The sequence below is a fragment of the Melanaphis sacchari genome, unplaced genomic scaffold, assembly GCF_002803265.2.
Source record: "Melanaphis sacchari strain LSU unplaced genomic scaffold, SCAv2.0 Contig19_pilon_pilon, whole genome shotgun sequence".
In the NCBI taxonomy this organism is placed as follows: Eukaryota; Metazoa; Arthropoda; class Insecta; order Hemiptera; family Aphididae; genus Melanaphis; species Melanaphis sacchari.
The window spans coordinates 41,280-66,952 of record NW_020270975.1 but is presented as its reverse complement, the minus strand read 5'-3'; the positions used below and the strand labels follow the sequence as shown (position 1 = coordinate 66,952).

General features: G+C 27.2%; 1 protein-coding gene across 2 annotated transcripts in view; it reads right to left on the bottom strand.

The window, feature by feature from the left end:
* Window positions 1–25,445, bottom strand: part of LOC112592993 (soluble guanylate cyclase 89Db-like) — a 32,875-nt gene extending 7,430 nt beyond the window's left edge. Inside the window, exons 1-5 of one of the 2 annotated variants that reach the window (XM_025337180.1) lie at window positions 24,543–25,445; window positions 13,914–14,340; window positions 9,227–9,660; window positions 2,818–3,044; window positions 1,456–1,563 (exon numbers count right to left, since the gene is read on the bottom strand). In XM_025337180.1, the coding sequence (XP_025192965.1) occupies window positions 1,456–1,563; window positions 2,818–3,044; window positions 9,227–9,660; window positions 13,914–14,340; window positions 24,543–24,581 (1,235 nt within the window). In that variant the 5' untranslated portion in view covers window positions 24,582–25,445. Of the gene's footprint in view, window positions 1–1,455; window positions 1,564–2,817; window positions 3,045–9,226; window positions 9,661–13,913; window positions 14,341–19,034; window positions 19,204–24,542 lie in introns of those variants that run through there. The other variant, XM_025337179.1, reaches the window with a different exon arrangement.
* Window positions 25,446–25,673: the final 228 nt, after the last annotated feature.

The window sequence follows — 25,673 nt, the reverse complement described above, 5'->3', positions numbered from 1 at the left end:
ACGAATAAATAATAATTCACCGAGAATATTCATTCAAATTCTTATTTTTGATATGTTTTAGTATGTTTTAGTAAATACATTGATTTGAATAACATTTAAAGAGTGTCATGTAGCTATAACATTCACACTTTTTTATGACATTTTTACTGTAAAAAGTAACATTTTAATGTATATAAATATTAATTCAAATGATTCATTTTTGAGCCATTTAACTTTTTTTATTCAGATTAGAGAAATGTATAATAATTTTGGAAAATAAGAGGGTTACAATGATTAGAAAATTATGGTAATTAAAATTAATCTATTAGCGTTATATAGTTTGTTAAAATCGTCTGAGTATAATAAATATTAGATTCAATAATACTACGGAATATAAATTATGCATACGTTAATCATACGGTGCGTAAATTATTCAAACTACAAAATTTCGGAGAAAAAATGTATTTTTATTTTATATTTTTAAATTTAAATTTAAACTAAAATGCATTATATTACCGCTTCTATTAACAGACATACATATTTATTTTACCATATTATACTTGATCGTGAAGTACATTAGTTTTATTTTAAATTATTTAAAACAATTAAACACATGTTCATTGTACTTGTTTTTTTAATCATTATTTGATTATCCAAATCCCCTTGGTCCCAATTAGTGCGAATAATAAAATTGTACACTAATTACATTTTTTTATAACTACTTAAAGGGGACTATATTATCATTTACGCAAACATTTTATTAATTAAAAACTTCTCATTTAAGTTTCAATTAAGAAGCATTTACAATTTTTCCAAAATATCAAAAAACTTCAATTTAGAGTACAATAGATTAATTGTCAATTGAAAAAAAAAATCAGGAGATAAATTTCAAATTTAAATTTGATAACATTTAATTTATCTTTGGGCTAGAATTAAAAAAAATATCAATTAAAAAATAAAAATAAAAGTTCTAAATTTTAAATATATATATAAAATATAGTGACAACAATTTTTAAAAATTATAGTATGTCTAGTAATGCTATGATGAATATTTAATGAAAAACTTTACAGTATCTGCGGTTTTTTATTTTTGAAATAAAATTAAACACAAAAATTTCAACTTTTCATACAAAAGTACAATTAATTTTTTACTTTTATTTTTGTAAGTACTAACAGGCCCAATTAAACCATAAACTACACTCATAGTTGAATATCAAACCATTTTTAATGCTCCTTAAGGTAATGTAAAAAAAAAAAAATTCTAAATTAATTACTTCACTTTAAATTAAAAATATTCTATATTATCTATAGAGAGCATTTTTTTAATCGTACAAACAATTACAACAATTAAAATTATTGTAAATATTGTTCTTAAGCATAATTAAAAAATATAAAAACCTGAGTTTAAATGAATATATAAAAAAATGGGGTATATATGCTTGTTAAATCACGCTTAGGTAGATAGTATTATTTTACCTGGAACAATGCTGCCAGCCGGCCAGTACCAGCTCTCTGCTCAATCCGTGCAAGTTCAGGTCATTCATAAATAGACTCATAGCCTGTAATTCATCTAAGTTGTTCACTCTGCAATCAATAATTAATATACAGAGTTTAGTCATTACCATATCTATGTTAAAAAAAAGAGATTAGACGTGTATTCTTAATATTATTTACAATAATACATTTCAGTACATAATAATATTATATATATAACAAACAAGATCAAATTTGTTGACTCGTATTACTCATATTATCTTACACTTACGTTAAAACTTATTAATTAAAGCATATACACACTCTATAAAACGTCAACACAATTTTTGTGACAATAAGATGGTTTTTCACAATAGTGATAATTTTTAACGTAAAATAATAATTAATTCGACGAACCGTTGATGATTATATTTATAAACGCTGTGTGATCTTTAAAAATATAGCAACTATACTCCAAACGTATTCGTTATAATATTTTAAAATGCATTTTATTATTTTTTAGAGAAACTAATCAAGATGAATATGTTATTAAATTTATTATTATACTAAACAATTTTAGTTACAACCTTTAAATTATAAATAATTCACAATATTTCGTTATGAACATAAAAATTACCGATATTTTTATCAAAAATCATATTATTCCTATTAATTGGGTAATTACATGAAAAAATATAATAAATATTAATTATATTTTACGATAAATATATATTTTTAATAACTTATGAGTGCACAAATCCCGGATGTATTTATTTAGTTTCTAAGAGCTTAATACTCGTATATTAAAAATATATATTATAAACAAATACAATCTGAAAGATTGTCTGAATTAAAAAATAAAGTAAATTAACTAACAAAAAATCACTAGGTAAATATATACTCAACAAACAAAATGTATAAATATCTCACTATTCAAAGAGTATTATTATTACATTTTTAAAACAAATATCATTAAATAATTTTTTTATGGATAAAAATTTAACTTCTAGTATGTTTTAAATTCTTGTAATTAATATTTATAAAAGTAATTTATTTAGTTAAAAATTATTTATAATTTAAATTATTATATCATTGTATTAAACATATTATGATAACAAAAACATTTTAAACCAATATGAAATTAATTATACAATTTCTCGTCTATAGCATAAAGACGTTATAAAATAATTAGACAATTCATTAGGTATTTGAATTTTATGCTTTTATACGATTGCACTTTTATGATTTAGCATTTTTTAACATAATATGCAATATACACTTTCTGTTTTTTTAAAAAACATCTCTAGAGAATTAACAAAAAACTGAAGTTCAGTTTGTAAAAATATATATTTTCAATTTACTCACACGGGACTACATAAGAACACGACCACGTCAATCTCCTTGAAGTGTCTCATCTGCCCTTTGAGAAGTATACTCCGTGATCCATAACTACCCCGTCTATCCAAGGTGGCTGGTAACGGACTCACTGATTTTTTTTCTCCTTTTGTTGAAATAAGTTCTTTTTCGGGCATCGTAGCATGTGTTCCACGTAGCACTTCAAGTTCAAAGGTCACGGATGCCAAATACATCAACTAAAAAATATTTAATAAATAAATTGTGTTAAAACTTGAAAAGATAATAGCATATCGTAACATATTTGAAACTACGTGCTTACATTTACATAGTTTGATTCATAATAATATATTATGGTAAAAAGTAAAACATAGATTATTACTGTAACTAAAATAATATTAACATTAGCTGTTAATTACGTATTGTTGTATAAGTACTTTTACAACAATTTACAAAACTAATCTAATTTTTGTGACATAAAAATATATTCTATATTATTAATTATTATACATGAAATATTATCTGCCAAAACACATCCCTTTACTGCGTATTGGTCATTTCGGAAAATGTTTTCTTCGATTTAAAAGTTTTTAGATCGTTCCATTTTCTTTATGGTTAAAACTCCGACAGACGAATCATTTGACTTATAATTTACTGTTCAAACAAAGTTCACCGTGAGTATTCGATTTCTTTAATGAAATTTCTACATAGTAAATAGTTGCTTATACGATTATTATTTTTCTTTAATTTCATGCTTTACTATATTTACATCATGTTTGCCCATTAACTTTAATACTTCCAATTACAATCAATACTTATCCATAAGCACAAAGTATTGTTATTTTCATGTAAATTATTTATCATCAATTGTGTGATCTCAAAATACTATAAATATAATATTTAAATATTAAATAATAATTTATTTGTTATATGTAGTAATATTAGCTTTATAACTTTTAGAGCACAGACCACCATTATAGACATACAACTTTTTTGAAAATGTAAATAATTATCTGTAGACATTGAAATATATGTTTTGAAAATGATTTCATAATTAGGTATGACACGTATACAAAATATAATAAATTATAGAATTAGATAGTTAATTTTAATTTTTAAACAAAAATTAATTTATTGTAAGATAATTATATTTACGAATTACAGTAACGTATTATAAATCTTAAAATTTAGAATAGTAATTCAACGTTAATTTATTCCTGTTCAATTTCATCTAAATAATAAATAAATAAATAGGATGTATGATTTGAGCCAGTTGCCCTCTATCTGAATCACACATTAAAACCAGATCAAATTAGTCTTGTATAATATAAAAGTGTGTAAATGATGTGAAACTACTATTTCTCAATAAAGTATCTCTTCCACTGGGCGATCTCTTCAATCAGTTATTCCTGTCTGTCATTGTATTAATTATCACTTGAGCTTATTGTTCAAATTGTAACAGGTCACTTAATTATGTAATAAAAAAAACGGAAGAGTAAACACGTTCGGTGGTATATAATATGTATTATATTCACCACAATAATATACCTACTGTAATATATTATTTCGAGATGAACAGACAAGTCGCTATTAATGAAAAGTAATTGTTCACGAAAACGTCGTGCGGCGGTCGTCTCAGGACATTGACAGAACATCTACAGTCAGTGTTGTATTAAATTTAGACTCGAATGTTGGTCGAACCCAGATACTATGTATGCATATGATTGCGCATAATAATTGTCCGGAATATTGTTGGGTTAATCGTCCACAAACGACAGCATTATAGTTGTGTACGATATTGCGCTGCTATACTAGAGCGCAATAATTACACTATATCGACGTCGTTATACGGAACACCATTTGGAAATTTCGATTATTTTGCAGACGTTTCGACAACGATTTACAGTAGCGTAGATACACTGAAACGAATATATTATTATCGCCATCTAAATAGTATTTCTCGTCGACTAGGAAAACCATTATTGTATCTACTCGAATGACAGAAATTCCAGACATAGAATTCCGGCATCCATAAGTAATACAATATAGTATGTATAGCTAAATAATATATATTATTTATAAATTAAGGAAATAGTGCTATACTAACGAATACCATCCACCAATAATACAAATCAATTTAATTAATAATTAGTATTTACAGTCTGACTATGATACATTGCTGATAAAATTACAATTATATATCTATACGATTTCGAATTATATTACCTTGACGGTTTTATGGATGGAGGGTTGACTTTTTTTTAACTTTATTGAACGACAAAATCATATAATATATTTTATTACCGTATAGATAATTAATAATTATATTTAGTAGGTACGAATTAATATGAAATTTCGTTAACCCGTCGAGGTTACTATAAGATATTAAGTAATAGTTTTGATTTCCTCACTTTCCAATTCCGTTCAAATACAGTCGGAAAATTGATAATATTTTAGTACGCATTATTACTAACAATTAATAATTATTAAAATATACATTTTTGTCGTAAAAACAATATAGTTTGTTATTGTTATTTCTGTACAAGTAAAGCTATCGAGACGACTAAATTTAAAAATAATAAATATATTAATATACATCATAAATCATAATAGATATATATTTTTTTTAGTTTTTGAATAAAAACATACACTATTTTTTTTCAATTCAGACGATGATTATGTTAATTTCCAAAATTGTATTGAAATAAACCACGGACAAACAATAATAACAAATTGATGTTTATTTTAAGTGTGCAGGTTTATTTTTTTAAATACTTTCTCTATAATAATTTTGTATTAAAATGATAACAGTTATACTTTTAAAATATTACCTGAATATTAAACGAAATCTTTTGTGAAACGGTAACAAAACAAATATCACAATTATTTTTATTCTAAAATGATGGATTGATGAATTTACTCAAAATAATAATATTACTATGATGTCTGTGATCTATGTATTTTTCTATTACATTATGATTTCCTGAAAAATCCCAGTGGGTGCAAATAAATAGTAAAAATAAATAAATTAAACGAAATATAACTTATAGATAATAAGTAAAATAATATCAAGTAATCATGTTAACTATATTTATATACTTTATAATAAATTATTATTAGGTATTTCATAATATTATTATAAGTATAACTTGAATTTTGAATTAAAATCTTTAAAAACTATCAAGAAATGCCTTTCCAACACAATAATGCTGTCCTTAATAAACAATCTAAATTTTATAAATGGGGGGCGCAAGTGTTAGGAAGATGATAGTTGAACTTTTATAATTTTTTAACACTTTTTTATCTTAATTTAACTAATATTAACATAGAAGTAAAGCATCAAAATTAAGCATGTGCAATAAATAAACAGTATTCTCGGAATAAATGCGATTATTGTGATATCTCTTACATAGTTATTTTTTATTTAAATAAAAAAACGGTAAATATATCACATCCAAAAAATGCTTTATATGGGTATAACGTTAACAAACATAAATAGTACGATTGAAATCATATACGGATGAAAAATACCTAAAAACTATTAAAGCTAATAATATGAAAACATCATTTCTAGGTATAGTACTCGAATATTGAATATCTAAATTTATATATTATAATCTCGCGCAATTTATTTTAAATATGCGCTGAAAATTAATAAAATTATGTGAAAACGATGAATAAAAAATGCTTTAAAAATTGAAGAAACATCAGAAAATGCAAAATAAAAATAGGTACCACCTTTAACCTTTCAAGTACTTGACTGTTACACAAAATAAATTATGGACTTAGAATTTAATGTCTTAAATCACTCCAAAAATAATTCACTTTTCAATGAAATCTTACTACTAAGTATAATATACTCATATATTGTCTTTCTATGCCATCAATTTTGACTAATTTAGCTCAGTTTGGTTACTGTACTTAAAAACAACTTCCACTAACTAATGTAGCTTATAAGTAACGGATATAAGTTCCCGAGTTCAAAATAGTAAACTACGATAATTTAAATGTGTGAGGAGTGTATCAAAAGATTTTAACAATTATTTTTTATTGTATAATGATGATAATATTATCTCTACTTTTCTTAAATGTTTCTGGGTCGAATTATGAATTTAATTGTCATTTATATCATCATAACATAACATAATGCTGTCACAAAATTTACTTCGCTTAGACCAGAGTGCACTCGTTTTTTTTTTTTTAATTTTATAATTAAAACGCATTCAACGGGTCCAAAAACGTCGAAAAGGTTTATAAATTTACAGCACACATTGACGCAATGATGTAAAAAACCACGACCAGTGGCGTCAGTACGACATACCTATTAAACACATGTCGAAACGAATAAAGAATTATCATTCCGATTAACTTGGCAACTAAATCAAATCTATCCCAACCACCCACTCAACCAACCTCGTTTACCACATAACCACCGCCACCCGAAATCTACACGAACGCCGTAATTTTTTGCGTTAAAACATAAAACGTGTAATAACATAATATATACGATCACATTTTTTTAATGAAAATTGTCCCTTGAAAACTACCTAAATGAGTTTCACAATTACTTCATAAATATTATTATGATCACCAGTGCGGACGTCACGCGTTGAATCTGAGACGTCAATTTTCATCACATCATCGCAGTGGTGGACTTGAATCGTTTTTGTCAGGCAGTCGTGTCTCTTCGTGCAATTTATATGTTAATGATGGACGATAAAAATTATTGTTTTTAATTCATTTCGTGTCAATTTTGTGAATCCGTTCGGTTGGAAATCCGTCGCCATTTCAACGAGTCACGTATAAGTACCTAACGTAACGAGACTGTTTATATAAATATATAATCGCGTATAAATTTATGAACTTTATATTTTAAAATTAATATTTTATTTTCACATTTAACGGTGTTACTTAATTAAAAATAAATATTATATAGCCAGATTTTTAGTCACCCAGTTTTTGTGCCATAAATCATAATATAAATTGAATTTATTTTTGTCAAAGCAAAAGTCAATATCAATAATACGATAAAACGAGTACTTAATTATCTCCTCTAGTACTAGTTTAAAACGATTCATGTTATACTGAATAAATCAAGTCAGTCAAAAAAAACCTGTCAAATTCAATGCATGTCAAAGAATTTTTATTCCGATTTAACATCAATCGAACTGCACAATATTGGCATACGAATATAATAATATGGTCATGTTGAATTATGTATAAGATGTGTGTGTTTACCAAGAAAACAGCAAAAGCGAAAAAGTGGAAAAATTTATTTCACAAAAAAAAAAAAAAAAATAGCGTAAATAATAAGTTATGTTTTTTTTATAAGTTATGTCATTGGGTTAAAAAGAACACAGTTAGAAATTGAATTTCTTAGATCTTGTTTTATTTTTAAAGTTCAAAAGAAATATTTTTTGTAAGAAATGCGTTCAAATAATTCACTTATGTGGATATTTTGTTTAGAAACTCGTGATTGTATTTTACTTTGAGTTATATTGAGGGGTAAGTTACTCGTAAAGTTGTGGAATCCGTTAGAAGTGCTAAATAACTATAAAGTTTATTAAATTTGTCTATTTTTATTTATTTTCTGATTTAGTGACTGTATATTTCAATATTTAATAATATTAAGTTAATCGAGTCATCAAAACTTACGTTTTATTGTCGACCGCAAAAGTATTATCTACATACTATGGTAAAAACGATTAAAGAACGTGCTGTTATGTAATATAATACACTATTAGGTATGTAGATTCAATTTTAGTCTTTCTGTTAACATTTTTTTCTAGTTACAAAAGTTGTAAATAAATTACACTTAACATTTTATAAAAAGATAATAATTAGTTCAATATTACTTACGTGTATACAAATTTTTTTTATATTTTAGATACAAATATACATAACCTTAATTATTATTAAAAAAATATTAATGTTTTATAATAATCGATTTTAATATTCAAAAAGACATTATGATCTCCTTTTTATATAAAATAGTATTCTGGCTAGCACCTTAAGTAAACTACGTATTTTAATTTCAATATATCAGTTTAAAAAAAAAAAAAGAAAGTATATGCGTAGAAAAATCAAAAGTTTTTGTTCGTAATTGGAAATACTAATACTGCCACAAAATTTCCTCCTCAAATATCTAGGTAAAAAATCTGAGAGGAGGCCACTCAGAGATGTCAAAGATTGATTCTGTATAAGTAATTAAGTAATCACAAAGTAAGGAAGTGATTCGAGTGTTTATATTAGAGTAGCTTAAGGATAAAATATGTGAATAATGTAGATTTGAATAGGTACAGTAGTGGAGAATAAGTTTCTCGCATCTGAATAATTTTAAGTTCGTCAAGTCACTATTTATTATATATTTGTACTTATGTAATATCTTGTATGAATCTAGTGTTTGTACGGGTGTACTCACGTTGGTCCACGTAAACGGTATGTCCCTAGGTCGCCTGAGCACCAAGTGTTGGACCAACTGGTGACCGCGAACGTCTTCGGCCGTGCGCGCACCCCACACGCTGAGCAGTTTCTCGCCGGCGTCCATGATGCGTATGTCCTGGTCGATGACGACGCCGAATGGGAAAAGCCGGAGCAGCAGCCCTATAGGTATAGACGGAAGCTGTAGACTTCGGTCGAAAGTATGCACGGCCGCGTGCTGGTCGATGAACGCGCTGTTGTCGAAGTCCAACCGGTACTTGACGAGCACGTTCTGCAAACCAGCCGCCGTTGCCGCCGCAGTCGCTGCCGCCGAAAGGTGTGAAGATACCGTGCTCGTGGATGTACTTTCATACTGTAGCACGCGAATTCTGAGGTTCGTGTCATAAACCTCCTCGGCGATCTGGTCCAGTTGCCCTGCAAAATAAGAGTTTCGGAGTTATTTTTATACCCGTTGCTCGTTACCTATACGAGTATACTACGAGTGCTGGATATTGTGAGTGCGATCAATTTACAAGGGTTTTAATTATTTTGACAAGTACAAGTATTCGATTACTTTTGTATGTTAATCAAAATCTAGACAAATCAAATATTTTTCCAAACTTAATTTTCAGTCATTTTTCAACAATCTATAGCCTGTATAAATGGTGAAACTTTCACTGACATACTTTTTATTTAGGCGATGTGATAACAATAGAAATAAAAAAAAATGTTCGGACTTATTAAAATATTTGTCGAAAGCAACATTACATAGTAATGAGTCGGGCTCGAGCAAAAACCAGACGTTGAAAAAATATTATCTTTATAAAATAATTTCAATGTACAAAGTTGATATAACATGTATACATAATATATTATTAATTTATATAGCTAAATCGGACTTCGTTAAGAATAGGATAAATATATAACCTGTACGCCAACGCCATTAATCAACAGATTTTATATGTTTTTATCATTGAATGATTTAAACACAACACAAAACAAAATTACAACACTATTCTAAGTTATAGAATTTTCCATATTTTTTTACTCGCGTATCTATCTTAATCTATAGGTAAAATATTACAATAAACTTTCAACAAACATAAAAATAATATTAATCGCTCAACAAATATTTATTTAACTATACATCATTGTTAGATACCTACATAATATGTCAAATTGCATATCGAATAAAACTGGTTATCCTTGTTATTTCATGTGTTTATAGTAATAAATTCAAAATAATAAAATTGTTAAATTAGCGTTAAACATAAAATATTAGTTATTGTTAAAAAAAAATTCAATAAGTCGTTAAATTAAAAAAAAAAAAAAAATGTAAATGCTTTTAGTTTTTCACTCTCTCTCTCTCTCTCTCTCTCTTATTCAAACTTAAAATATACCCCTGCGTATTGGTCTGTAATATGTTTTTTATTTATAATATACATACATATATATACATATATCGTTAACTGTTTACATGATTACAAGACGCGGTCGAGGTAGTGCGTTGATACGCACATAATATTATATACGTATTAATTTATAAATAAATATTATTATTGTTTAGTGATAAAGTCTCGACATATTTTTACAGGCCCTTCAAAAAAAGCGTTTCATATAATTTCCCAAAAGTTAGGCATACGGACTACATCAAATCACTATTATTTACGCATTACGCTACACCACAGTTACAATAATAAAAAGTATGGAAAATAATAATGGCAATAATAAAAATACATGATTGTATGTTTGACGAGTTTGATTGAATATTGCTGCAAAGGTTTAAAAAGTTTCTCCGTGAACATTACAAACACTACAAACACATACTATGTTGAAGTAAGTGCATTTCTGAGCGTGTATGGCGTTTATATTATAATAATGGATTACCCGGTGCACAAGTGCACGATAATGTAATGTATTATACTGACAACGGGTTGGTTGCGTTGCGTGCATTTGATTTTCCACGGACGACCTTTGAAAGTTTATGGATTATGACAGTACGGACAGGACGATAAAATTGGTTAGGGTAAAATTCGTTATTTAACGTTTTCAACGCTTGCAGTTGCGGCGTGTTTTTCCGGCGACAGCGAAAGTTTAATTGAACGATTGCCGGAGATGATGTGCACGCCAAATGCATTTGTTTTGGGACTCAATCCACGATACTGCAGCACCGTATAACAATAGTAATTATTTTGCCGAGACTTTTGGTATAACTAATATTACTCTCCCACATAGTATGAATATCACTGTATTATCGCCGTTTCAACTTCCGCTTATCTTCATCGCGCGTGCGGGTGTACAAATTGATTTAGCGGGCATATCGTTATAAAACTGCAGTGTACGGTGCGCCGCAGACCGTCAATCATCCTGTTGCTTTTACAATCCTCACCGTGGGGAACAGATGTTTTTCAGACAGTTCCACGTTATAATAGCTATCATCGGATAAACTTAAAACTTTATGTATTGACGTTAGTGCATTGGCGGGCGCTAAAGCTCTGTGGTGGCGTATGTGTGTTTATATATACATATATATATATAAATACAACAAAAGGAAAATGGAATATCCAGATTAATTTCAATAAAAAAATTACGGTGGTCGTCGAATCGGATTCGATGTGTGCACGCAGGAAAGCGGATATGAGACAAGATTATATACTATTATAACAAAAAGCCAAAGCTAGTATATTATACTTGCCGGGCTTTACGAATAATATCAACATATTATATTGATATATAAATGCTATACCGCAATGGCAGCCGTCATTGAAATACTACGAAATATTATAAACACATCACCGCGTAGGTACTTACTTGCAACTGGATATTTTTCTCTTGATAAATTGTATTCAAATATGTGAATGTACGTATTATTATTGTATGTCGTATTGTGTACTCGACGTCATATTATTATTAAACGTGTAACTAAATCGCAAAAAATAAATTAGTTTTATTTTCGTACAGCGTTGTGAAAATTTTCCAGAAACCCTACACGTTGGTACAATATTATACTTGTATAATATATATGTAAATATTAATTTGATGCAAAGTTAAATTTAAAAATGTATTATATATATACAAATATTCAATTAAACCATTTGAATTAATAACGAAAATTCAATTTTATTTTAATTTGAAATTAAAGACCCACATGTTCCTTCAACCGATAAAAATAAACTGCATATAATTATAATATAATGATTTTTTTCTTATATAAAAATATTTCGCTGTATACCTTTAAATTATATTTAATTTAAGTTATACAACGTTCCTACAGTAAAATATAATGACCATTAATGTGCTATAAATAATTGAAAGTGATGTTGAAATACATTTTGAGGGATTCCTATATTATAATATTTCATCATACTTCCCATATTCTGAACTGTAAATGTAACAATATTATTTTTCTCTTACACTTATATGGTTTCGGGAAACGAATGTAATTGGTTACCATTTTAATCGTTCAAAATCGTAGTGATTCAATAGGTAAAATTAAAATTAATAAATAAAATATTTTTCATTTTTCTGACATATGATTGCGTTAAATTAGTATGTGGTGTAGTAGAAGATAATGATTTAAAAATAAAATTGAAACTTTTATTTTTTTATTTTTGTACCTACTTTTAAAATTACATCACATAACGTCATATTGAATATAATAATAAACGATTAATCTCTTCGTAATTACTGTATACGTTGAAATACTCGGTACACTTTTTGGATGCTCCATAATAGTGTGATATGTTTTGAGTAAGCAATTCAACAAAATATATAATAATTATTATGAATACGCGGCGTTTCGTATAGGCTATTTAGGTACAACGCAGTTGTGAGCGAATTTTTCCAAAATTTTATAGCATTTTATTATTTATTACATTTCAATAACACTAATATTATAATCACATGAAACTAAACGGATAAGCTAAATGTGACCATAAACTAGATCTTCAAAAAAATTAAAAACTAAATGTCTATTCGATTTTTTTTTTAAGTGAATTTTGTTATTTCTTGCTAAAAATGAAATTAAGATAACAAAATAAAAACAACTTAATTTTTCATATTTAAAGGTTAGTTGGATACTTTTATATAAATATACATGTATATGTATATTTAATCTATGTTTTGACTTCTGATAAATTACGCTTTTGAAATAAAATCTAAAATTTTAAATGTTTAAGTTTTATTTAATTGCTATCCAAAACGAATAATTTTTATTAAAAACGTAATTATCATACATGGAGTAGATATTTTTTATTTTATTTTTCTTCATAAAAATGTAACTTAATCGTCGAGTAACACTGCCCGACAAAAAAAAAAAAAATAAATAAAACGCTAAAACCGTAGAGTGACGACGACGCGATTGAATAATATGATCATTGATCACAGCCTATAATTCAACGCGTAATATAGGTCAAATTATCTAACCTAACACACTCTTACCACTGCCCGACCACTACCTCCGGATCGTACGGGCCCTTGAAACACGACGGCGACAACTACGAGCTTCGTTCGCTATCTACGCAAATATACCTCCACCACGCACATACCTCCACAGCGATTCCGTCTACCCTTGGCTGATCGCTATTGTACGCATTCTCATCGTCGTCGCATACACACACACACACACACACACACACACACACACACACATTCATATACATACATATATATATATATGTGGTACTCACCCATGAAGTACTGTGTGAAGCCGCGCCTAGTGCTCCGGTAGACGAGCACGCACCCGTTGCGATCCACGTGCGACATGTACATTGATGGACTCTTCATCTTCGGATACGCGAACCGCATTTGCAGGTGCAGGTTGTCGACGTTCTTGAGGAACTCGCAGAAATATCTGCCCGTCGCCCGGATCGGCGCGTCGTAGCCCAGGTTGCTGAAAAACCGTACGAAGCACCGGCCGAAGTACCGCATAAATCCTTCGGCGGTCGGCTCGACATTCGCCCCGCGACCGTCCGTCGGATCGGTGAGCAGCTGCGCGGCGGCGGCCGCCAGTTCCGGCATCAACCCGTCCGGATATATCTGGTGTGTGTTGAACACGTACCACTTGCACCGGGCCAATCGGACCACTTCCCGCCAAGCGCTCTCGCCGTACTCGAGCTATGGCGTGAACAATAATATTACGTGTAATTGACGCGCATTCAGTAATAAGACTCATTTTGTGCTGGCATCAAACCGAGTCTTAAAAGCAACGTGCACCGTACGAGTATATCAATATTCAGGATCGTAAGCATTAAATCCAACCTCCCCATAACAAAATTGTATATTGAAATGTGTTAACATAAAGTATAGATACAATTTTTATTACACTGATATATTAATTTGTTGTATTATTTTTATACTCAGTATACGCCCTACAATCTGTATACATTTATGATGTCTTAATCACAGACCTGTCATAGGCCTATTGTAAAGCATAAATATGAAATTCTATTAAAACAAATAATATCAATAAAATCGAGTTGGTCGCAGTTGTCAGCTAGTAAGTTATTTGATTAATTTTTCGCAATACAAATACAAGTATTCAATTGAATCAAACATTTTAAAATCAAAAATGTGGCACACATGAATACTGAACAGTTTTTTTTTTTCTATACGCTGAAATAGGCATTAAGCGAAGATAATTAATATAGATTATAAACATATCAGAACTACGAACATCAAATGTCAACAGTAACTCAATAATATAAAAATAAGTACTTAAAAAAAAAAAAATGTCAATGAATCGTTTTTTTTTCTTTTAAGCTCGTAAATAATGCTTTACTTCATAAAAATATAATATATCTACAGTAAGATAATAATATATTTATGTAATAAATACAATAATTTCGAATAAGTACCTAGATGGAGAGTAAAAATATAGAACTAAACGTTAAAAAAAAAAAGTTTATAAAATACTGTTCCAATATTCCAAAATTATACTATTTAGGTGTTATAATATCACATACGTGCACCACATTAACTTATGTCGCACATATAAAATTAACTGATAAGGTTTTGAAATCACAATGAAAGACGATTTTATAACGAAATACTTAAGCACGCTTATAATGTAAAGATTTAAAAAATACACATTTGACATTCACTCAAGAGAGGCGTGCGGGCATACCATTATTTTCACAAAACTAAATCCTGGACGAGACACTTTTTTATAAGATTTATTGAAGAAGGGGATTACTTGATTACGTAATATTATATTTTATATCTCAAACGTACATAAAATATTTTTATGTAACTGATTTCTGTCGGTAACCAATCAGACATTTTATTTTATAGAATTATAATAAAATAGTTTTTATTATGTTATAAAATCAAGTGCCATAGCAATATACGTTTAATAAATTAAATCAGAGATGTTGTATTATTATATATTATATTTAAGCAATAAAACCAATTGATTTTAATTTGTTTGTATGTTATATTGATTTAACAACATTTGATGGTAAAAATATTTTTATAACTCGCAATAGGCACTAATTATATTATTATTTTTTTTTTTAACTATATTCCATACACTTATTTACTTTTATAAATGAGAGAGTTTTCTAAAAGCGTGCAAAAAAAAAAAAAAAACCATAATATTGTGTTTACCAAAAACGAGCGTATTTTAATTACATTTTTTAAAAAATGAAATATTTTTTTTTTTTTAATAATTTTTGAAATATTATTAAAAACCAAATCATCAACTTTTAATTTTTATTAGACAATAAATTATTTAAATTCATTCATGTGTTATTTTAACAATGTGCCAATTAGTATTTTATTTTTATTTTTTTTAATACAAAACTATTGGTATTGCATTAAAGTTGAGTACCTAACCTTCATATTTTTTTATTTTAAATTTTTTTCATGTTTATTCTATTGCTATTCAAAATATTAATTTATTTCTAAATATTTAATAGGTATTAGTGTAATAAAATTTTATAACAACTACAACTGAAAAATATTAAATTGAAAATTGAAACCAATACATCATAATTTTATAGATATTTAAATAAAAATAATAACAATATTTTTTCTGTTCAAACAATCTTTTTTATTGAAATTTGTAGCCAAATAATTAAATAATTTACTATAATTATTTTATCAAATAATAAATCTTGTAGCTTATTAAAACAATAATCTATAAAAGATAAATAAAATACTTTTTTAAATAACTTTTTTAAGATATTTTCAAAATACAAAATAAATACTTTTTACTAACTCAAACTTAACCGTTACTTTTTATAAAATTACTTTATTTTTTACCTAAAATAATAATATTTTAATAATTTATTCATAATGTTGTTTATATTGACGTTAATAAAAATAATTTAGATTAAATAATTATTAATTTTAATTATTTACTTATATTTATATCTATCTTTGTATAAATTAATAAATGTTATTATATAAATCCTTTGTCAATACTGTTCATTCGTAAAGTGTAACAAAGTTTAGGATCTTCTAATTTTATTACCATTATATTATAAGCTATATTATACAAATTAATATTCATTAATGGAAATTACTGAGGTATTAATGCGAGGTATTCAATTATGTTCGGAATACTCATCAATAGTATTCAAAACAAATATTTAATGAGTATTGCATATTAAAATAAACGTTATTATTGTTATTATAAATAAACAATTGAGTACTTACCTATTTATCTAGAAAATATTTTTTTCAAAGTATTTTACCAAATCTTAATAGTCAATGCTATTATTAATTTAATATATAAATAGTGATTGTCATTGATAAATTAAAGCTATAAAGACGATGCAGGTGGATGTGAGATGTTAAACGTCACGTATATTATACGCTTATTTCTTAAGTTTGTATTATGTAATAAATATTATGTAGGGCGAATAGGTAATTAAACGTTAATGTTTAATTAGAAGATTTGCAACGAAAAGGTGATTATGACTTAAGAACCAATATGTAACATTGTAACGTGTATTTCATACAGTGAATGCAACTTGTTAATTATAAAATATATATAAATGTATCTATTTATAACATATAATTAGTCTTTTATTCAAATTTAAAACAGCTTATGAATCGGTGGTCGATTAAAACAACGGAGACCGCAGATAGTATACTTAATGTAATCATACAATATATTAAAATATAATCCATATTAGAAAAGTTTAGCGTAGACTTAAAAAAAATAATAAAAAACTCTGTTATTTTAATTTACCTATCGAGTTATGTTATGTATGTACTAATATATTATATATATATATATATATATATATATCAAATCAACACCTATACGAAATAAACTCAAATTGCTACACATAATATAGGCAGATAGTTTTCGTAGTTAATTACTTATTGGGCTAGGGACTCTCTGAACAATCGAAAACATCAGCTCATCAAGTCGAGTATAATTTTCACGCTATTTGAATGGAAATAACAATCAAGTTGTAATTTTAGTCACGCGTGACGAGATCGGGCACGGAATACATAAATCCACCGAGATATGGCAATTTACTGCTTAAAATCAGTGTAGAATGTAGACAAAAGCATAAGAGAGGGTTACGTGAAAATCTTGTAATTTCAAAAATGTCAGGAAAATAACAATATACCAGTGCTAATCGCTATAATAAATTGAGATATATTTTAAGTTAAATTTGTATGTTATTGGTCTTACGATGAATTTTTCTAATTTATTAAAATGATATCCAAAAATTATGTCATCGAATATAAAGTCTAATATTTATTGTATTATGCAAATGTCGTTTTTTGGTGAATATATAATTCAATGTCTACATTTTTACATTTTATAGAATAAGTACTGAGTAAATAAAGAAAAACCTATTGCATTCGTTAAATCTAGGCCACCATGGTAAACAATGGTATAACGATTCACCACAATACTATTCTATAGTAATTTAATCATACAAATATAACACTGTCATAAGCGCCTGCAGTTTGATATGAAACACAGTTGAATGTGTAGAAGTAATAATATAATAAAAATATTAATAACCCATCAAACGTTTTGAGTGGCGGCTACCCTCAAAATAATATATGTTGATGAAGATATTTCTGAGAACTCACCTACTTACAATGGATAATATTGATATAAATGTATGTATTTAATTGAAAATATAAAAACTAGATAAAAATTAACCATATGTTAGGTATCACGAAATATACCAATATATTACCAATACCATTTAATTAGATAATCACGAATAATATTTATTTTTTTAAATTATGTCAAATTTTAATAATTTAAAAATAATTTTGTCTGACTCTATACTACAATAGAAAAAAATTTTAACTTTTATTTTGAAAGTAAAGACTCGGATCAAATTGAATCTATTATTAAATTTAACCTAACCTAGCGACTTACGTAAAAATGTTCCAGTATTTTCAAAAATAATTGAGGAAAATAATAATGATTTGGGAAAAACTGAAGTTTCTACACAAAACAGTTTTCAACAAAATTAATTTTTTTTTCTACTCAACTCAAAAATGTATATTATGCAATTATAAAGACTTAAATTTTCGCCAAAAATTAAAAATTACTAGACATGGAAAGGCTTTCAAAATATTTTTTATTAGTTATACTCGTATAATCATTAACTACGAAACGGCTCGTTATAATATTTTTTTTTAGATTAATTTACAGTTAATAAGTCAGTACACAATAAATAATTATCAATTACTCAAATTATATAAGTTTCTCAAACAACATAAGAAAGTTATTATCTAAACGGATTGTAAATAACTAAAATCTTACCAAAAGTAAAAATCGAGTAAAAAAAATTACTAATAAATAATATATAACTCATAAATACCTGAATGAAGTATTGTACGCTTTCTAATAACATCCCGTACATTTTGTGAAATTTCCACAAATAAACCGTGACACAGGAACTTCAATAACACACTGATGATTATTTTTACAGGTAAACATAATGGTTCCGTTGCGACGCACGATTTTTAAACGTGCGTCAAATAATTAATAATCATTTGACGCAATTGACAATGTCTAGCCCGTAAACATCATAATAATGAAGAAAAAATAATTCAATTCGACGAAGGACAATATATTTTATGATTATGTTCAAAACAAACTAAGTACCAGGTACACATAAAAAATATACTTTTATTTCTAACTTGTATAATATTCCACGCAAAAATGTTTAGTTTTGTTTATTTGATTTAGATTTCAAAATTATTGTGATATTTTGGAGCAGTAAAAATGATTCAATTTTAAATTCAATTTTAAATTCTGATAGATAGTTGGTATCATTTTGGGGAGTTCAAAAGAAAAAATTCCCAGAATTTTTCAAAATAACCAGGAAAAATAAAAAATAAAAACGACAACATTTATGAAAAACCACTTTTTGACCAAAATGATTTTGTTATTTTTGTTTTAATAAAAAAAATAAAAAAATAACTATATAAATATTGAATTTTTATCAAATAATATTTATATATTTATTTTCTCATTTCGATATTTTTGTTAGAATATTTTTTTTTAATTTAACTTTTATTTAACTACTTTTAGACATTTCAGATTATATTTCTAAGTACTTTATTTTTTTTTTTCAATAAATATTGATAAAATTCCTAATTTTGTGAACTGTTAAAAAAAACTCCAAAATTATTGGTTTTAGAAAACGTGAGGTATACAAGTATAACAATATAACTATGAATATCGTAGTATAAAGTATAAATACTTTATATCGGTAGTGTGCAGTTATGCTGATGGGAACTAAACATTTAGCATCATCTTTTAAATATTGAAGAATGAAAATCTCAAACGATATCAGAAACTTACGGCCGCTACAACACTTTTGAGTGATACGGTACGAACATTATTAATTCAATAAAATTATTGTTCTATCCTATTTATCCCCACCCAGATGTTCGACACCAAGTTCTGACGAGTTCGTGTGTTTTCAATATTATTATTGTCGATAATATAATAAAATAATAAAATTTTATATAATAAAGTCGGCAGCGCCGTTTGTGATCGTAACGTGTACAAACGTGCTATATCCGTGGTCAGAACGCTTAGGTACACTATACGAAGATAATATACACATTACACGTGTGTTATATTTATTACATTTTATTGTATTATATAGTGCAAGTATGTTATAATATAATACCGCAAAACAGAAATTGCCCTGTCATACGTGCGTTACGATAAAATTCGTTTTATACTCCGATTATCGTACACGAATTATATATATATGTATATAAGTCATCACAATAATACCGTAAAAAACTGTTAAGCATAAAAAGTATACGGATATAAAATTATATTTATATAATATTTACTCAAGATAGAGTATTTTGCAAGTGAACATTCAGAAATAAAGTATCAACAAATATTCATAATGTATGATACTGTGATGTTCTGCATATTTAATTTAATCGTCTTGGACGACATTCGTGTATGATCAATTATTTTTTCTGAATGCCTGTAGGGTAGAGTAAGAACTATAAGATTAAAACATGGAAATTCATTTTTTACTTTCATTCAAAGAAAAATAATGAAGATAAATAAAACGAGATGGGAACATAAATTCAACTAAACGTTAAGCTACATTATGAACGATCAGTTGACATTTAATTTTATAAAATCCCAATCCGTGTATATATGCAACAATAAAAAATACCATTTTTTTAACCGGGTGATGATAAATAAAAATTTTTTCTTACATATTTTTGAAATCAACAGTAGCGTAATAATTATTAACTGAAAATTATAATAATAATCCTATTTTTAACTAGGCAGCCGTTAATTAGTTCTCGTCTCCATATTTAGAATTTATATTTATACCTATATGTTTCTTTTACTCTATTCATAAAATCAATTAGTGATGAATAAATTATACAAATTTTTATTCGATTAAACCAACAAATGCGCGATTTCTTCTTAATGATGTATAATAATAATAACACTGCACATTACCACCATGGGTTCACGGATTTGAAACTTTGAATAAATTATACATAATCAATTACGGCGGTCACTAATATACATATATTAAATTTATTACGATACGATCGTTGATCGACCACTACCTACTTTAATACTCTTTGGTCCAGTTACTAGTCACTGTATTATAGTAGTGACTATCGATCCATCTTAAAATTCGGTTATCGGGTTATAGATTAAAAATAATATGTATGCTTTATATACCGATCGATCATTTGCAAAAACGAGGACCTGGAAAGTCCTGTGTATGCAAGCCATATTTATTGTGTTACTTTTTTCACGAAAAATAATTAAAATATATATGAGTAGGTAATTTTTGTTACGTTTTTTCAACAATATAACGCAGATTTAAATAAATTTAGATTAAAATAAAATTTTAAAATTTAGATTTAAATAAATAAATGCATGATACCGTTTTAAAAAATATATACACCTGTAAAACTTCAATTTTCTATTCTTCGTAAGCAGACTTCGTCAAACAATCTTTTTTTATACGCTGTCATAAATAATAATAACGATAATAATCCTGAGTCCTGACTATCGTTTCGAAAACACCACGACTTCAATGGTTCTAGTATATAAGTATATTACTATTAACTTATGTTATTTTTTCACCACAAGAGTAAAAATTATAAATTGTACAAATATGTTTTTAAAAATGTTTGATATCATTCCATTAAATATATATTTTATAACCTTATATTTTTATGGATTTTCATCAAAAATTTAATATATAGGTACAATATGTACATTATATTATGTAGGTTAGATTATAATGTTGTATATGCAATATATATAAAAATAAATAAGCTCAATATAATATAATAATCAATTGCATATAATATGATAGCATTGTAACAATTATATTATAAAATAATAAGTTTGTAATACTATTGTAATAAAAATTATTATGCTTTTACCTTGTTTTCTTTCTTCGAATAATGGTATGAGAAAAAGCTCCTTCTGGTATATATCGTTATGGTTTTAGAATATTATATTATGTGTGCAAAATACATTATACACTTTGAGTGAGTATTCACAAACTGTGATAATAATTAATTAACTATATTATATCATTTTATTTTTACAATGTTATTGAGTGCTTTCCTTTATATTAGAATAAATTATTTTTTTATGTTTTTAGTTCCCTTGTCGTAAATCAAATAAATATTAGTAAACACTAAACACTTAATATTAAATTAATTACAACCAAATATAATTTGTACACGGACAATAGTAGCATATTTATATTTATTTTCAAGTATAATATTTTGATATCATAAACTATAATTTTTACGTATTTTTAATTTTATTAATATCAACAATATGCAAATAAATTTTAAACCATATAAAAAATAAATTATTAAGTAAAAAATATCACAATATTTAATTTTTATAAATTATTATGACTGCTATGTTATTATAACTTATATCCTGTATCAAACATAAAAAATCCACACTAAGTTGTAACCTGAGTATCTGACTACATCCATGAATATAATATAATAAAATATATATATGTTTTAATAAATCATTTAATAGGTATTTAGTTTAAATTAATACCATAAATTATTATATTATTTTAATTACTTATTATCGTTTGCGAAGGATAAATTCCATATTTTCCTACAGAATACCATTAAAGTACCTAGTAAAAAAAAACTCAAGAATTTAAAAATATAATAAATTTAAAAACTCCGGAAATCTGATTTTGAATGAATATGCATTATTGAAAAAAAAAGGGAGTGAACATTCTTAATGAATCACTCTGTTTATTTTTATTCATAATTTAGTGTTTAAATATTTAATTATATAGTATGCTCTAACTATAAATATTATTAATTACAATATTTAATATTTTAATAAGTGTCAATTTTAATAATAACTTAGATAAAATATTTTCTCAATCCCTCATACAAACAAATAAGAAATAATTAACATATTGTTTCATTAATTTCTCAAATAAACTTAAATAAACTTGAATAATTAAATAATTTGTTACTTTGAATTAAAAGTACTGAATTGTAACTTGTAACCTGGCACCGATTTCCAAAGTATTTTATACATTTCAACTATAGATGCACTGTAGACTAGTTTAGTCTAACTTTTAGCTTGTAACCGGCTACAATAAATCATGTACATTGACCATCTTTAAATATAATATGATTTATGATTGATATTAAGAATTTATTATTCTATTATAAATTTATCTATTTGATTTTATGTTTAAGGTACTCATAGCTTACTTATAAAACTATTATTTCAGTTACATTTTACAAACGATGTAGCCATGTAGGTATACCTAATATCAATTATTTGACTAACTTACACGCACATATACACAAACATTATTAATATTCATAAACAAAAAAATAGAAGATGATTATAATAACCACGATTACAATAATCGGAAAAAAAATATTGACGGCTGTCGATGTGTTCCAAAATATATCAAGTATGACGCATATAATACAATTAAAAAATATTATCTCATCCCGATCAGTCGATCGGACTTTCGACGTAGGTAGGTATATTATTTCGTTATAGTATAGAAAATAACAATAGGTATAAAAACAACAGCAATATTAATATTAATTTAGATTATTTGTTCAGTTGTCATCGTAAGTCTATTATTTTTTTTCGAATTAATTGTTTAAAAATTTTAAAATGATAGAAATTTTTCTCGAATCATCTTTAGATATCGCAAAAATAAACAAATAAAAAGCTAAATCGACGAGATTAATCTTCAATACATTTATAAAACCATCTACACAACTATTTACTAATAGATTTTTCTGTGCGTACAGAAAAATGACTACTAATTTAATTCCGACTCGAGCGAACGTCGATATCATTATCAATAATAATATATACATTTAATTTAATTTGTCTCCCGTTAAAAATTCGTATTTATAATAAATAATTATTATTTATTTTTTTCCCGAAATGATTTCGCGCTCTTAACCGCGGGCAAGATATAATATTGTTACGCCAAAATATTATATTATTTTATACGGTATCGCCACCGATCGCGTTTTTTTTTTTTTTAAATTAAAGTTGCCGTCTGGTGGCGTACCGCCCGCGTACGATCGCCCACGAGCATTTGCTCGGAACAGCAACCCCTACGCGCATGTCTTTCAACTGCTCGACTAACGCCCTTACAGCCCCCCGACACGCCTATTTACGGGGTAGGACTTTGGCGATTGGCGTGTCCCGATGACGAATATATACATACAGGAATACGTAGGCGTACGTATATGCGTGTTTGCATATGTGCAAGTGTGCGTGTGTGCGTGCGTTTATTTACGAATGTGTACACACCATTACACACGTTTACGGGTTTACTTACGACAGTCAAAAGCCCTCCCAGGGGTGCCTTTCCGCACATTTCGGAACATTTTCATTGGTCGTGAGCCCCCACGGCGCTAGCGGCAAGTGGAGACGGTGTACCGCAGCCGTTAAAAACCGCACAGCTCGTTCTCCGGACTTTCAATTCGAATCCACTAGTCAGCCGCGGTAGACTTACTCTCTTCTGCTTTCTCCCTGCGATCGCGACTTTGACTTCACAACAGAACTTTCGAGTTCATTCGTTGACCGCGGCAGACCTGCTCTCTTCTGATTTATCTTTGCGATCGCGACTTTGCCTTTACAGCAGAACTTTCGAGTTCATTCGTTGACCGCGGCATACCTGCTCTCTTCTGATTTATCTTTGCGATCACGACTTTGCCTTTACAGCAGAACTTTCGAGTTCATTCGTTGGCCGTGACAGACCCGCTCTCTTTCACTCTCTCATTGCGATCGCAACTTTAAAATTACAATATAACAACTAATTTCCCCGAATTTCTAACACATCGCCGGTTTCGTCAACTGCCACAACTACCACAACTACCACAGCTACCACAACTGCCACAACTACCACGTCCAGGTCCACTCGAGCCATACTCCACCACACACAGCTGTGCCGAGCTTGGACGATCTATCCGAGAGCTCGTTAGCAAGTCACCTTCACGGTATGTTTTTGGAATTCATAAATATTAAAAAAAAAAAAATTAAGTAGTTATAATATGTAGGTATTACACTCACAAGAAATTTCGTTCAATTCATGTACACTTATTTTTACGGATAACTAAACAACAATATAAATTGCATTCCCACTTTTTTTTTTCTTCGCTCAGTTTGACTATTCGTTCTGTACATTTCTTGTATTAATTACAGTTCAATAATATTATCCAAAAACAAGAAATATCAATACCCCGTTAAAAAACAGACGAACTAGAAAAATATTAATTCGACGTGTACTCAACAAATATAATAATAATATTAAAAAATGCAGTTTTAAATTCTTATATACAATAACTTTTCTATTATAAACAGAATTTATGAGAATTATAGGTACATTTTATTTACAAAATATTTTATTAACTAAGTTGTTGTATTTTTGACAATTTAATTTTTAAGTCATTTTTAAATTAATGAATTG